A 15,821-nucleotide genomic window follows, 5' to 3' on the forward strand; every position below is an offset into this window, starting at 1 on the left:
GGACAGGGAAGAAAGTGATAAAGGACAGCCCTCCTTGACCCCCATGTACATATTAGTGCATGCACCAGCACATATAGCACACACACACACACACGTGCACACACATGCAACCCATTGAGAAGTGTCAAAAAAAACAAACAAACAATGTGCCAGGGCAAGGTCCCATTCATTTTCATTTTACCTAGCACACAGAGGTACTGTTCCCACTCTGTTATCATTGCTGCCTAGCTGTCCCCAGAGACTTAGATTTATCTTCCATTAGCTGGCCTGGCTGGGTGATAAGCCAGCTGAAGTCACAACTGCCTTTCTTTGAATCTTATCTCTAGACTTTGTACGTGGAACTCTTAAGGAAGTCAAACCTGGGTAGTGAGGAACACCGTTAATACCTTGATACAGAAACTGAAAACAATGTGTTTTCCACTGTGCCCCCTTAATGAACTAACCTCGGCATAACAGTTATGGGTAATTTCCAGTGGCCACAGTGCTAAGCTTTCGCCATCCCTGAAGGACTTGCACTTGTGTGTGGAGGCTCACACTGAGGAGAGCCTCACGTCCTGGGAATCGCTGCCAGAGAAACCGTCCCCTGCCCATTAAACACCAAGAGAAGCCATCCTCTTTCATGGCAGCCCCAGAACAAGGTAGCAGGAATCTAGCATAACCCGGAAGTCTCTAAAGACATTTTTTGTTGTTTGTCTCCTGCATCCAGGGATTTCCTTGAACTCCTGAATGGTTGCTTTTTTAATCAATCAGCATTTGTATTTGAATAATTTCTTTTGTACATGTGTGAGAGTGTTAACACACATGCATTACAGTGTGTGAAGGTCAGAGGGAATACCTCCGGCTCCATTCTCTTCTGAACTTTGTGGAGTTCAGGCACTGAACTTAAGGGTGAGGCCTGCACACAAGCTCTTTTACCCACTGAGCCACTCACTGGCCCCAGTTTTATTTGGAAGAATGACTCTTGAAGCTTAACAGTTTATCAGTCCAGAAAATCTTTTCTGATGAATTAGTAGCAATTTTAATGAATGTGACTTTTTGATAAGGCACAAAGAAACGCGCCAATGTTTGCACACCCTGCCTGGCTCGGTAAGCTAGTATGTTCCAAATGTTATGACTAATGCTAGAACCTGTAGATTTCCTTGTAACAAAGTACAAAACTTCATGATATGCTCTAGACCTACATGGCTGTTAATAAGAAATGATTTTTTAATTTGGCATAGTGGCACATGCCTGTAAGCTCAGGCGTCAGGAGACTAAGGCAGAGGACTATGAATGCTATACCATCCTTGGCTACACAGCAAGAGAAGGAAGAAGGAAGGGAGGGGGAGAGGGGGAGAGGGAGGGAGAGGGGAGGGAGGGAGAGGGGAGGGAGGGAGGGAAGGAGGGAGGGAGGAAGAGCCCATAGGAAAAGGAGAGGTGAGAATTGAAGGGGGAGGAGAGGAAAGAGGAGGGAAGAGGAAGAGAGGAAAGGAGAAGGGAAGAGAGGAGCTGTCATTTGACACTATTCCTTGAGAGTGAAAAATGTCTCCTCACCCCAGAGAAGGAACTAACAACAGATCAAAGTAATGGTGCCACCCAAGTAGAGCTTAGTGAGCCAAAGAGTTTATCGAGTTTGCTCATGGGTATAGGGAGAGGTTGCCAACAGGGCAGTGAAGACTCTAAAGCGGTGTTATCAAAAGTTCACCCTAACTAAGTGAAGACTGTGAAAGTCAGAGCCCCCACTCTCTGCCTGACTTGTGCCTGCTGTGCAGGTGAAGGAATCTCTTCCCTACAGACGTCCTTGGTGTTTAACCAGCCTTGGTGGGGAGCTTAGACTCCCTGAGACTTTGAATTGTTTACTTCCCAGATTTAAGGAGTTTCCTTCTGAAATTTGTGAGTCTTACTGAGCTTTCTTCCTGTATGGCAACTGCTACACACTCTGAGGAGAGAAAAGAAAAGGAAGGGCAGGAAGGGAGAGACAGAGGTGAAGGAAGAGTAGGAGAAGAAGAAAAGGACCTGCCTCCTGGCCGGTGCTGGTGTCTTATCAAAAATCTGCAGGGATCTGTGTGGGCGTCAGGGTCCTCCTCCCTTCCCAGCCACCCAGCAGTGTGCAGCTGAGTTTGCTGCACTCTTCCTCCCAAGAAGTCACCATAGCCTGCATGCAGAGACAGACGGAAGTAATCCAGCTGTCCTCTGTGAAGCTCCCTACTAAAGAAATATGTAAAGCCAATGAGAAAGTCCACATTTCTAAGTTTTTTGTTTTTGAAAATGCATTTGGAGTTTTTTTTCAGAAATATATTTTGTCTACCAACCTGTAGTAGATTTATTATTTTTCATTAACTAGGGAATATATTTTTTCAGCTTTCATTTCTAAGTTAAAAAGTACAAGTGCTCTATAATATTTAATAGTATAAAATGAGTCCTGAAATCATAGTTCAAAAATTCTTTTCTTTTCTTTTTTTGTTTGTTTGTTTGTTTTTTGAGACAGGGTTTCTCTGTGTAGCACTGGAGCCTGTCCTGGAACTTACTCTGTAGACTGAGATCTCACAGAGATCTGCCTACCTCTGCCTCCCGAGTGCTGGGATTAAAGGCGTGTGCCACCACTGCCAGGCTAAGAATTATTTTCTTTATAACACACGGCACCTGTGGGAGAGACTAGCTCCCTAAATCCTTACTGGCGTGTCTCATCAGGGGACATGTGGCCAGCAGAGTGGTAACAAGGTCTTGTAGGAAGTTGTAGCCACAGAAACTGCGGCTTTCTGACGGTTTCTCTCCAGAAACACGTCTCTGCGGCGTGCTCCTCCTTACATATGGAAGCTGGAAAGTTGATTTGTTTCATGGAGGAACAGAATAAAGATGGTCTAGAGAGCTCAGAGCAAGGAGGAGGGTGAGAGTCAAGACAGGTCGGATATCAGATACCAAAACAGTTAGTGGAAGAAATAGATTATAGTCAGACAGCAGGTGATACCGTTTTCAATGATTTACTGTGTGTTTTATAAAGAACTAAGAGATGTTCACAGCCCTGAACAAAGTAACAATGAATATTCAAGGAAATGGAGGTGCCAACCATTCTGATTCAATCATCATATTTCATATCTGTGTATCAATTATCATACTGTACCCCATAAATATATAAATATGTACAAATGAAAATAATTAGTGAGGGGCCAGAGAGATGACTAGACAGGCAAAGGTGCTTGCCAATAAGTCTAATGACCTAAGTTCAAGGCCTGGAACTCAAGCCATGGAAGGAGAAAACTGACTCCTCCGCAAGCCACTGTGGCACACACTTGACTGTGCATGCATGCATGTGCACACACACTATGTAATTCTTAAAATAAGAAAAAGAGTTATAATAAATAAATAAATAAATTGAAATGTGGCCAGAAAAAAATCTCTGTCTTGAGCCCTCTCTATCCTACAAACCACCTCAATATACTGAATATAAAAAATCAAATACCTGTATTCCTTCACCAAGTGCGAGATATGCTGGGCACTGTGCTGACATAGGCCTTGCCCTCGGGAGCCTCCAGTATGGTAAAGATTTACTAAGTACAAAGTTAACGTTGAGGTGAGAAAACAGCAGGTACCATTTCCACATTAAAAGGAGGCCCCCTAGTAAAGTGCAAGTGTGGGGTCACCTGCCTCCTTTGAGTCCTGGAAACCACACCAGTGAGTGAATTCATAATGCCCATCTCATCTTCTTTCAGGCCAATGAGCTTCCAGCAGAACTAACCAAAAATGAACGCATACTGCACCTCTTGAGAAGCAAAGAAGGACCTGGCAAGAACGAGTTTGGTTCCAGCTTAGACAGATAGAAACTTAAGCCACATTGTCCGGAGAGAATTGGGTTTTAACCACGTTGGAAATTCTTTGAAGAAAGAATGTCCACCCTGTGGGTTTGTGCATTGCGCATTAACTCAAGGAAGGGCTAGGGTCCACTTCCCCTTACCTACTTACAGTGGGCATCTCACACAGCCCTGTAACTTGGCCCTTGGGAACATGGATATTCACAGATGCTACAGAACTTATTACAACTATGCTAGTGTGAGTCCCTCAGTTAAATATGTTTGACATGATTTTCATGCTAAAAGGGCAAACAAATGGCTTTGCTCTTTAAGAGTCAAAGATGTCCCTTCAATGAATCAATGCATTTTTGCTTTTGTGTTAAATGTAGCTATGCTAAAATACATCGCGTCCGTCATAGTTATGTATGTTCCTTCAGTATAAAGTATTTTCTACCACCTGAAGATCATAGCCATGATTATCGTGACCTAAGCATTCATTATTTAAGATCCACTTCTGACATTCCACTGTGTGTTACTCAAAGATGAGCCAATAACACACAGAAAGGGTAAATTATAGCTGTTGGTGACACCTCGTCTTATTCATGACATAGAAAGTTGCCGTCTCTTAGTTGACACTGTCGATATGAGGAAACCAGCGGAAACCTGAAAACCCCAAAGGCTGCGAAGCACAAGTTTCTTTGAGCTTTGAATTTGGTTGTGTGGTCTGGAGTCAGTCATTCCCCTTGCCACAAGTGAGGACACGCTGGGCTGCCGAATCTGGCTTCCAGCTGCAGCCCTAACACACTGATGCTGAGCTTACTGGACGAAGCATGACACACGTAAGGACTGTTGCTGTTACCATTACCACTTGGGGAGTACCCGTAGGAAAAGGTATTGTTCATATTTAAAGATGTTCAGTGTGCACGCTCATGAATGTTCTGGTTCTAAGAAGGAACCCCAAGTTGACGGATCATTTCTCTGGGGGGCTCTAAAGCTGATGTTCAGTGCCCTCTCAATGGTATCTAACTGCTTCTGTCACTGCCCAACTGCACACACAGAAATCAAGCTTTCTAGGATGCACCATATGAAGCACTAGCAGTGCTTCTCATGTTAAACATACATCCAATGTTCTTGCTCATGTTATGCTTCGGTTTCCAACCGACAGTCTCTGTGTGAAGTCATGTTAAGATGGAGTGAAAAGTAATCCTAAATTAGTTTCACTTAAGTAACATGCAGTGGTACCAGAAGCATTACCTTTAAGTCAGTAAATGCCAGAATGAAACTTTTGAAACTAAAAGACAGTCCCTTAAAATTATGATAAATGCAATTGGAATGAGGAAAGTTTGATAAACATGGCTAACAAAGCCCGTCACAAACAGCACCCAGCTCTCAGAAAAGTGCCAAGGCTGATGGGCTGTGCAAAATCCCGTCTACGTTGCCAGAACACCAGACACAAATATTTTGTAGCTAAACATCAGTGCCAGCTTCCTCACTGACAGCCCCTTATTCAGCAAAGTTATACAAATACTCATTCCCCATAGGAATGTTGAAATGTTATATTCATTGACAAGAAAATACTGTGGACTTAAGTGCTTTGCCTTTTATTCAGCCCTGCACCAGAACCAGTTGTTCATCACTGTTCCAGAGCAAAGGAGTAGTGTAGGAACCAACATTAAAACGCCAAGAAACAGTATCAGGAAGTTCATGTTTTTCACTAAAACATGTCCCTCATATGAACTATTCTAGGACCATTTAATTAGTTCAGTATGTTTAGCAATACTTAATAAAGACCTTTGAACTGTAGCAAGCAGGTATCTGGATTAGCATTTGATCTAGATGCAATTATGTTATCCATGGTAGAGAAAATGTCATTAAGAACGTACCAAAGACTGAATAAAACATCTGTTATTTCAGGAACCACGCTTCGGTTTGCACACGTGTAAAGGACCCTTACATTATATTAGTCTCATTAACAACTAACTCTTTATCCAAAGACTTAACATGAGCAGTTCCTATGCAAATAATCTGTTTAACTGCGCTACAGAAGTCTGCCTCTATACCCATTTGTTTGACAACACATTCCATGTTATACTTCAAATAAAGTTAATACACTTCCCAAATTGCCTGTTGCTTTTTTTCTTTCTTTAAAAAATTCAGGAATTATTTCTGTGGTTTAAGCCTTATTGTTGTGTTCATCGTTTGTAGAAGCCGCTGTGCTCTTGGAAGGTGGGGAGCAATGTGCAGGAGTCTCTCCTTCCACTGTGTAGGCTCTGGGTCCTCAAGCTTGGCAGAGGTGTCTTTCCCACTGTGCCATTTCACTGGCCCCTATGTGATTTTGAATAGAATAAAATTTCAGAGTACTTGGGTTCTGTTGGTAAATAGACTGAATTTTCAGACCCTTAGTAGATCTTTACGTTTCACTTCACTAACGGTTATGCTATCATTAGTTCTACTGTGAAGGAACACTTGTGAACAATTCCCAAAGTTTTCTATTCAAACAAAATTTCCTGGGGTAGCCATTAAAGACATTGAAAATAGAAAGTTCCTAGTTTCTGTTATTGTTGGTGCTGTTCCTGGCTGGTCAGCTCATTGCCTACTAAGTTTCCCTTCTGAAATAGCTGATCAGTTCACAGAACTTGAGTTTAAGAAATATTTATAGCTGGGACATCAGGACTCTAGAGAAGACCCCTGGGAGCTTTGGTTTCCTCTGTCCCATCTTCTGTGACAAAAAGCTACATGTCAGCCGGGCGGCGGTGGCGCACGCCTTTAATCCCAGCACTCGGGAGGCAGAGGCAGGCGGATCTCTGTGAGTTCGAAACCAGCCTGGTCTACAAGAGCTAGTTCCAGGACAGGCTCTAAAGCTACAGAGAAACCCTGTCTCGAAAAAAACCAAAAAAAAAAAAAAAAAGCTACATGTCATTATTAATGTGCCCTAAGAGGAAGGAAAGAACAACTTAAATACATGGCTGCTTGGAGGGAGAGAGATGGTTGCAAATCTGAGACGGGCCTGCACGTGATAAGGGAAGATGCAGAGTTCCTGTCTGCTTAACACGGTGGTGGTGCTGGAACTGGCTGAGTGTACACGCGGTAACCAGGGCTGCATCACAGGTTAATAAAAAGCTGATGCTTGTTAGAGGGCCTTGGCACGAGTCTGGCAGGAGGGATGGACCTGTGCGGGAACCTGCAGGTGTCTGTAAAACCACTGGAATAGATTTATATCTTGGTGTCATAGAAAAGCTATGCCATTAGGTTAAAAGGCATGGACATTTTAGAAGACAATTAGAGAAAATTGAAAACTTTTGAACCTCTGAAGTTACATCTGAAACCTGTTAGTCCTGGACTATGAAGCCTGTGAAAAAGGCACGCCTGTGTTTTTAACATGAGACTTAATAAAGTCATGAGCTTCTAGTGTCTGGTCATCAAACACCATCAGATGGAAGAGGGACAAGTAAATGAGCAGATGAGAGATGGTTTTTCCAGCTACCTACACAATCCCAAGTCTCTCCGTGTGTAACCCCACTTGGTGGGTCAACTATTCAGGGTCCTCTGAAGGGGCGCTACCTGAAAGACATGGGCTGGAGAGAGAAAGGAGACCAAGCAAGATTCTATTTATCAAGGTCTCGTTTACTAGGGTGAAGGTTACAGCTTATATAGCCCTTGAAAGAGGAACTTGACATGGGATGGAGGTAGGGGTAGGAAGGAACTTTGCCGGGATAGCGGAAGGTCATCAGTCAGTACCCCTGGTGTAAGCCAAAACATGTGATTCCATTAACATTTCTCAAGATAGTTGGGATATGGGGCGGGTTCTCCGCAAACATCATTAGGGCAATGACCTCTGCTATCCTTTAGGACAATGGTCCCCGACATCTGTGGTCTTTGGCAAACACTAGTTTTAGAAACAGTATTTTCTTCAGTTGTTGAGCCCAGGACACAAATTTTCCTGTGGAGGTAGGATTCGGTCTACCTGTCTTGGCAGGATGAGACGATTGATCCCCCCCTCCCTGCCCAGAGTCCTGTTGTCCAGTGCAGGCAGGGTGAAAGGCTTTGTTTTTGTCTTTTTGGGTTTTTTTGGTTTTTTGTTTGTTTTGATTTTGCTATGTGGGTAGATTTGCCACATCCAAAGCAAGCTTCCAGGAGGAAAGTCTTCTGCAGCCATCCATCTTCTTGGAGATGCAGGATGCTGCAGGAGCTGGCATGTCTCTATCATAAGAAGCTTTTTATTAAATACTCTCCGATCTGTAAAGGCACATGAGAATCAGGGTACCATTACCTGTCAGGTGTATCTAAATTGAACCTAAGTTAAATTTGGACATACCATTTACCTGATCAGTTACAGCTTACCAATGTTAGTAGAGACAATTAGAAGGAATATTTTAGTCTCTAGTTTTTATTTTTTAAATATTTATTTATTTATTATGTATACAATATTCTTTCTTCGTGTATGCCTGCAGGCCAGAAGAGGACACCAGACCTCATTACAGATGGTTGTAAGCCACCATGTGGTTTCTGGGAATTAAACTCAGGACCTTTGGAAGAGCAGGCAATGCTCTTAACCGCTGAGCCATCTCTTTAGCCCTAGTCTCTTGATTTTAATTGTAGTCCTGAGACCTAGAGTATAATCTTAATTTGTAGAAGGCAGAACCAAGCTTTAACATTGTAAACAATTTAGTGTTTAAATCAGTATCAAAGGGTTTACTCTTAAGTTACAAAATCTGGCTGCCTGCAAAATTCATTCCTGTACATGAATGCAGAGGCACATCTTTAATATCTCAGTAAATCAGCATTGTTATACTCCTTATTTTTTAGGACAGGAATTACCATATAGAAATATATTGTAAACCAAAGTATATCGGAGAGGAAGGTCTCCTTGGTGGAGCCAGTGCACATGGGTGCCCTTAGTAAAGATGGAGCTAAGGTTTTTGTTTTGACCTCAAATGGCGGCTATCTATCCCTGTGTTTATACTTTTCCAGAGCTACTGTAGTCTGAAGTTACAAGTTTTACAGCAAAACTGTTGGACCCTAGCGTCCAATCACCGAGGAGGAGGAGTCTCCCCAAGAGACCATCTCTCATATCACAGCTGATGTAAAAGCATGAGGATTTTATTAATTCTGTCATGACAGGGTCTTCCAGCAGTCAGGAGGCTAGAAGACCCTGAATGTCTAGTACAGGCTATTTTTAAAGGGAAAAACCACAGAAGGAAGGGGTGTCTGGGGGTTGTTCTTTAACTATTATGATTGGCTTATTCAAAAAGGCTATTACCAATAATTGGCTGGAGAGTGGTTGCCAGATCAGACGAGGTAAAGGGAAACTTCTGAGTGTCACTTTGCCCCTTCCCAGGGACTGAGTCAAAACATCAGTAACTGAGTCAACACCTAAGGGTTATCTTGCTCCTATTCAGGGAGATGGAAAGTTCCCAACATCTCAGTACGTGCATGCATAGCTGTTATGTCCTTGGTTTCCAGGGGAGGAGGAGAAGTACTGAGAATTGTCAGAAATGGCTTCAGAATTTTCTTAAAGTTCTACAAAAACAAGCACTCATACACACAGAGACATAAGACAAGCATACTGTGGCCACATTATTTACACATACAAATTAACAGACAGTGAAAGACCCCCAGTGTGGGGAGACTCTCACTCAAGTCTTGGGATAACACGACCCCCACCCCCAGTAACTCACGAGAGACCGTCCTTGCTGCAATCACAAGAGGTTTAATGGATAAGATGGGAACCAGTACACTGGAGCCGAGACTCATAACCCACGCAAGGGAATAGTTTGACCCCGAGTGACCAAGAGTAGGTGTTTTTAAGGGAAGAAACCACAGCCCAGTGATCCGAAAGGGGCAGGGAGGGTTTCATAGAAAATTCTGAAAATACCAGTGATGACCACAAGGGGGCAACTCCCTGCCCCTCAAGATTATTCACAAGATTACAATCTAACTTTATCTTCAGCTAGTTCCTGAAACACAGTCGCTGAACTGGCTAATCCTAGATTTCTGATTCTTCTCTTCCTACTTAGATTTTTGGCTATTTTCTTCCCGCGGCAGGGGGCGGGGGGTCTGGATTTATCCAGGTCTTTCAACAGATGAACAAAACTTTTCCTAGGAAACTGTGTCAACTGACCAATTTAAAAATTCTGGAGAGTGAGAGAGAGAGAGCGAGAGAGCGAGAGAGCGAGAGAGCGAGAGAGCGAGAGAGAGAGAGAGAGAGAGAGAGAGAGAGAGAGAGAGAGAGAGAGAGAGAGAGAGGCAGGATGGGATGACCAGGAGGTGGGTTTTGGCATGGAAGGGAGGGGTGGTAGGAAGGGGAGGAGAGGAAGGTGGGTAAGGAGGAGGAAGTTGGCTTCAACCTTTGTTCCAGAGAGGGGGAGGGGGAGTGAGAGGGGCCGTGAGAAGAATGGTAGCCATTGAATGGAGCATGTGGAGAGAGTGGATTGGGTCAGCAGGGTTAGGGGAGGTGGGGGCCGGGGACAGTGTCTCCAGCAGCAAGGTTAGGGCAGAAATTTTTAGGGTCCTAATTTCCAGATAGGTGGGAATTTGGAGGCAGCGTGACCCTAGCAAACAAGACTGGTGCTGTGAGACACTGGCTGCTGAGGGAAGGGTAGGAATGTAGTACCCAGAAACCACGGGCAAATGGGAGTTCTGTCCACTTGTCCCCTGCGTGGCAAAAATTTTCAAGGTCTCAAAGAATGGAAAATTTAAAAGTTTCCTCATTGTCAAGGACATATTGAGGCCAGGGGTTAGTGTACAGAGAAACTAGGCCTTCAGACAGCCCCAATTTAAAAAGATTTTGTAAAGGCAGCCCAAGGGCGTTTTGGAATCTGGCTTCAAATTTCAGGTGCTCAATTAGCAAGTCTATGCTGGGACACAAAGCCTAGAGTAATGTGTCCACTGTGGTAGGCTCTTTGAGTCAAAAAAAAAGAGGGGGGTTGTTGTTCTTTTTCTAAATGCTATGAAGTCCCAGGCAGCAGCGGACTCTGCAAGCAGCCAGTCCCAGAGCAGTGGCCCGAGTGGTGGTGGCGGGCCATGTGGTGGCAGACAGGGGGCCCTGGCAACAGCCAGTCCCAGGCAGAGATGGATGCCAGTCCCTGAGCAGTGGCTAGTCCCAGGCAGGGAGACACGTGGCAGGCGGGCAGACAGAGACATGGATAGACACGACTTGCAGAGTGAGGTTGAATATTTATTCAGGGGGTTATGAAGGGGGAAGAGAGAAGGGGGGAGAGAGAGAGACAGAGAGGAGAAGAGGAGAGAGGAGAGAGAGACAGGGGGAAAGCAGAGAGGTGGAGAGAGAGGCAGAAGCGAAGCTGCCTCTCCGAGAGGAAGATGGAAAAGAGAGCCAGCTCAGGCCGGAAGCTCAAGATCAGCCTGCCTCAGCGGATGGGGGAGGGAGTGGGCATGGCTTGTCTCTTAAAGGGACCAGGGACCAAATCCATAACAGGGGGAGTGTGGGATATTCCCTTGAACAGAACAGCTTCTTGTCCCAGTAACAGATCTGGGGCCTGGCATGGCTACATCTTTGGCAGAGCACCCCCCAAAAATTGCAGGAGATCCTGAGCCTCCAAGGTAATAACTTGGAAAGTGTTAAGAATCCCTGCCTACGAAAATTCCCAATAAAGCCAAATCAAAACAAGCCAAATTAAGAAATATCCAGGTTTAATGGGAGTTCTGTGCTCTCAGTAGCGCCAAGGGGGAACCGAGAAGCTAAGTCTTGCAAATGCGACCACCCACCTGGAGAAAGGAAAAGGGACCACGTGTTCCTCTTTTAGGGGCTCATTTAAATACCCTGGGGAAAATGGTCCTGATCCCTCCCTGAGGGTGGGGTCAGGCCCTGGCCTGCTGGGATTTGGAGTCCAGACCAGGCCTAGGGGGTGGGATATGTGCAAGGAGCTGGGGCCTACGCTCCCAATTTGACACATTGCAATGTGCTTGTGTGCAACTCTCTGTGATGCTACCTGCCATATTTTGATATAACCAGAAAGCTCTCACCATGACCTAAGCAGACAAGACTGCCAATCTGGGACTTTGAGTTTCCGAACAGTGAATAAATAGGCCTCTTTTCCTTATAAACCCCAGCAGAAGCTGGCCGCAGTCTCGAGTAGCCTTAACTCCTGGTGCTGCTGACCATCCTCTTGTTGCTGTGACTACAAACATGCTCCATGATGCCCACATGCATGAACATTCTGAACATGTCTACATTCAACATATAGTCTCAATTCTTTGGAGTTCTGCAATTGGACTTTTTAGATTTAAAATAAAATGTTATATATTTACGAGTGTTTTGCCTACTTGTATGTGTATGTGCCACAATCATGCTTGCTGCATGCAGAGACCAGAAGAGGTTGTTGGATGCCCTGGAACTGGAGTTATCCATGTGGGTACTGGGAATTGGACCAGGATGCTCTGTAAGAGCAACAAGTGGTCTTAACTGCTAAGCTACCCTCTCCTGCTGCTGGTTCGTCAAGACTTTTTAAAGCTCCTACTTAAGCAAGCTAAATTTTACTGACATCTCATTTAGAACAGCTTACAGCTACAACACATTACTTCAGTGTCAGTAGCTATGACTGACTCAGAAACCAGACAGGGCAAAATTTTGTTTACCTCCTTAAGTTTGCTAAAGTCTGATAATCCAATAATGGACTAGTGTTGGGGCAGCTGGCCCAATCCCTGCGTTCAGGGGCGTGGCTGCCCCAGCAGAGTAGCATTCCCCTTAAATAGGATCGGGGCGCCGGAAGGAGCCCCGTTCTTTGGTCTCCCCCACATACCTTCTGCTCCGCTGGACCCTTGGTTCTGTAAGTTCCCTTATCTCCCCTTGTATTAAAACTGAGTAATTATAAAAGGACTATCGTGGTTATTTCCTAACCCCTCCTACCGCTGGCAGCCGGCACATCTGGCGCTCCCACGTGGGGCAAAACCCCAGGCAGCCAAGCCACCTGAAACCACTCATATCCCACAGTCTGCTGCGGTCGGCAGATTCCTGCTCAAAATTCACAGGCAGGCGGAGCCGGCTCAACTTTAATTAAGCTGATTGAGCCGGAGAACACATTTTTTTTTTATTATTATTATTCCCACGCCTCCATTCGGAGCAACGCAGTATCCTTTACTGTGCCAGGCCTGCTGCCTTGCTCCACCCAGGAGCTGTTTGCCCGGCCTCACTGGCCGCTCTGCGCAGCGGGACCAGAAACCGAGGCTCGCTCCTGCGCTCAGTGTGCGTCCCAGTAGCCAGGTACAGACACCAGCCATTGAGAGCCGCACGCACACCCGCGCGCGATCCGCCCCCTCGGCTTCCCTCGGCTCTGCGCCCGGCGCCGCTCGCGCGCCCCGCCGCACTCCCCCTCCCCCCACCTCAGGGCGCCGGGTCGCCCGCCAAATCGTTTGTGAAGTTCTTGCAGGGAACCGAAGCTGATATTGAGCTGGCGGATCATTACCCGCTCGCCCGCCAGCTGTTTGTGCAGCTTTTGCCGAGGTTCACCGTTGATTTCAAGCTACCGGAACATTGCCGCCCCTTCCCAGCTACTGTGCTCTGCGTGGAACGCCATCTTTGGTTTCCCAAAACATGTGAAACTCGGGGCACTGCGCCATCTAGTGGCAGACAATGGTAATTACAGGTAATTTTTCATTTGATAAAATCAAGCATTTAGATTGACCATGTCTGATAATATCACTATTAAAGGATTCTATAATTTGTTTAATTACACGATGACTGAATTTTTGAGCGATACAGATGTGGTTCCCTTTGGCTGGATATTTACAGGGCTTGGTATCTTCTTTATTTTTGTTTGTTTCATTACAACGTGGTTGGAAAATAAAAAGGAGATAGAGTCCTTACAGGCAGGAGCTAAAAAACTAAACAAGGACATAACTGGTTTGGAAAACACTAATAAACAGCTTGAAAAGACGATTGCAGCTCTCGAGGAAAGGAATAATAGACTTTCCTCTGAGATGGCCACTAATAAACAACTTGAAAAGACGGTTGCAGCTCTCGAGGAAAGGAATAATAGACTTTCCTCTGAGATGGCCACTAATAAACAACTCGAAAAGACGGTTGCAGCTCTCGAGGAAAGGAATAATAGACTTTCCTCTGAGATGGCTTTGTTACTTGAGAAATTTGGAACTTTCCAGGAGAAGTTTGAATTTCATGAGGAAAGGAATAACAGATCTCTCTCTGAGATGGCTTTATCACTTGAGAGGAAAATGCAAGGTATGGAGTCAGGAACAACGGATCTGAATCATAAGTTACAATCCCTGTCGGTAGAAACTGAAACATTATCTGAGGAGATTCGGACCGTTAAATGTATTAACAAGACTTTATCAAAGAGCTATGAAAGATTGCTGGACAGAATTTCAATACAAGATGGCACCATTCATGCCATGAAAATTCTGTCCAAGGATGAGACGTTATCGGTGTTGGACAAACTTCATACCCTTGAATCCTCTATGAAAGCCTTGGAACATAATTCTGGGCAAGAGATTGAGGCATTGCAGAAGGCAATGGTAAATAGATTTGAAAAGATCGAGGAAATTATGGACTCTCATGAACAGGAGCAAATAGTACAAAAGAAAGTCCCAACCCCATCGAATAGAACTCTCCGGGATAGCTTCAATAGAACTCTACCTATTTTCCCAGTGATAACTACAGAAAAGGTGACTGGTTCTAAAAACCCTAAGATCACCAAGGAATATACATGGGAACCTATCCGTATGAATGATCTGAAAGAAATTAAACAAGCTGTTATGAATTTTGGGATGCATAGCTCCTTTGTTAAGGAGATGCTAAAGTCTTGGTCCCTTACAATTAACCCAACCCCTAGGGACTGGTTGGACCTAGTCTCAGCTGTTTTAGAGAACGGTCATCAGTTGAGCTGGAAGTGCATGTTTAGACAAGAGGCTAGGCTTTTAGAACAGCAGGAAAGATCAAAGGGAGTTGACATCACCCTAGATCAAATTATGGGTGAAGGACTTTATTCTGATCCTCTAGAACAAGCTAATTATGATGAACACACTCTATCCATATGTACTACCGCAGACTTGAAGGCTTGGGACAGGGTTCAAGACCCAAGACAGAGAACGGAATCATATATCAGAGTTAAACAAGATCGAGAGAACCATTTGTGGACTTTTTACATAGACTAACTAAAGCTGTACAAATAGGGATATCTGACCCAGAAGCAAGGCAGGTAATAATTGAGTCCTTGGCTTATGAGAATGCCAATGTAGAGTGCAAAAGGGTTTTGACGCCTCTAAAGATCAGATCAGCACCCCTGGAGGAATGGGTCTTACATACAATGAATATTGAATCGAATGAGATTCACGCCCATCACGCCGATAAGTGGGTAGAAGACGCCATTGCCAATGGTAGAAGAAGATATCAGAATACCAAATGTTTTAATTGTGGCAGAATGGGACATATGAAACGGAATTGCAGACAAAGGACTTACAGAAATAATAATAATAATAATGCCTTTGCCAGGAATAACAGGAATAGAAGGCCTCAGCCTTCAGGGTTATGTAGGAGATGTGGGAAAGGTAGACATTGGGATAGCGAATGCAAATCATCAAGAGATAGGCAAGGAAATCCGCTGCAGGCGGGAAACGCCATGGGGGGCCTCTCGCAGGCCCCCATGGCGAATGTGGTCCAGTCATTTCCCGTTACAACGGAGAACATGCCTTGTCAGGACAATTAGAAATCCCCATGTCTGCTGTTGGAAGCAAAAATAGCCCAAAAGATGAATTACGTGTATTTTGGCAAACTTCTATAAGTGATCAAAGACCAAAGTTAAGAGTGTGTGTAAATGGCATTTTCATTACTGGCCTGCTGGACACAGGAGCGGATGTTAGTATCATTACTCCAGAATCTTGGCATCCGTATTGGCCACTACAGGATGTAAATGTTCGACTTTTGGGAATTGGGACCCTATCTCGAGTAAGGCAAAGCACTAGATGGGTCGAATGCATCGGTCCTGAGGGACAGATAGGAAAATTAAGGCCATATGTAGCTAATATTGCAGTAAATTTATGGGGTTGTGACCTATTGCAGCAATGGAATACTCAAATTAACAT

General features: G+C 44.6%; 1 protein-coding gene across 1 annotated transcript in view; it reads left to right on the top strand.

The window, feature by feature from the left end:
* Ankrd29 (ankyrin repeat domain 29) overlaps positions 1 to 3,797 on the top strand; it is a 43,886-nt gene extending 40,089 nt beyond the window's left edge. Inside the window, exon 10 of the mRNA XM_038331725.1 lies at positions 3,690 to 3,797. Coding sequence (XP_038187653.1) covers positions 3,690 to 3,797 — 108 coding nt within the window. The remainder of the gene's footprint in view (positions 1 to 3,689) is intronic.
* The last annotated feature ends 12,024 nt before the right edge of the window (positions 3,798 to 15,821 follow it).

The sequence above is a fragment of the Arvicola amphibius genome, chromosome 5, assembly GCF_903992535.2.
Source record: "Arvicola amphibius chromosome 5, mArvAmp1.2, whole genome shotgun sequence".
Classification (NCBI taxonomy): Eukaryota; Metazoa; Chordata; class Mammalia; order Rodentia; family Cricetidae; genus Arvicola; species Arvicola amphibius.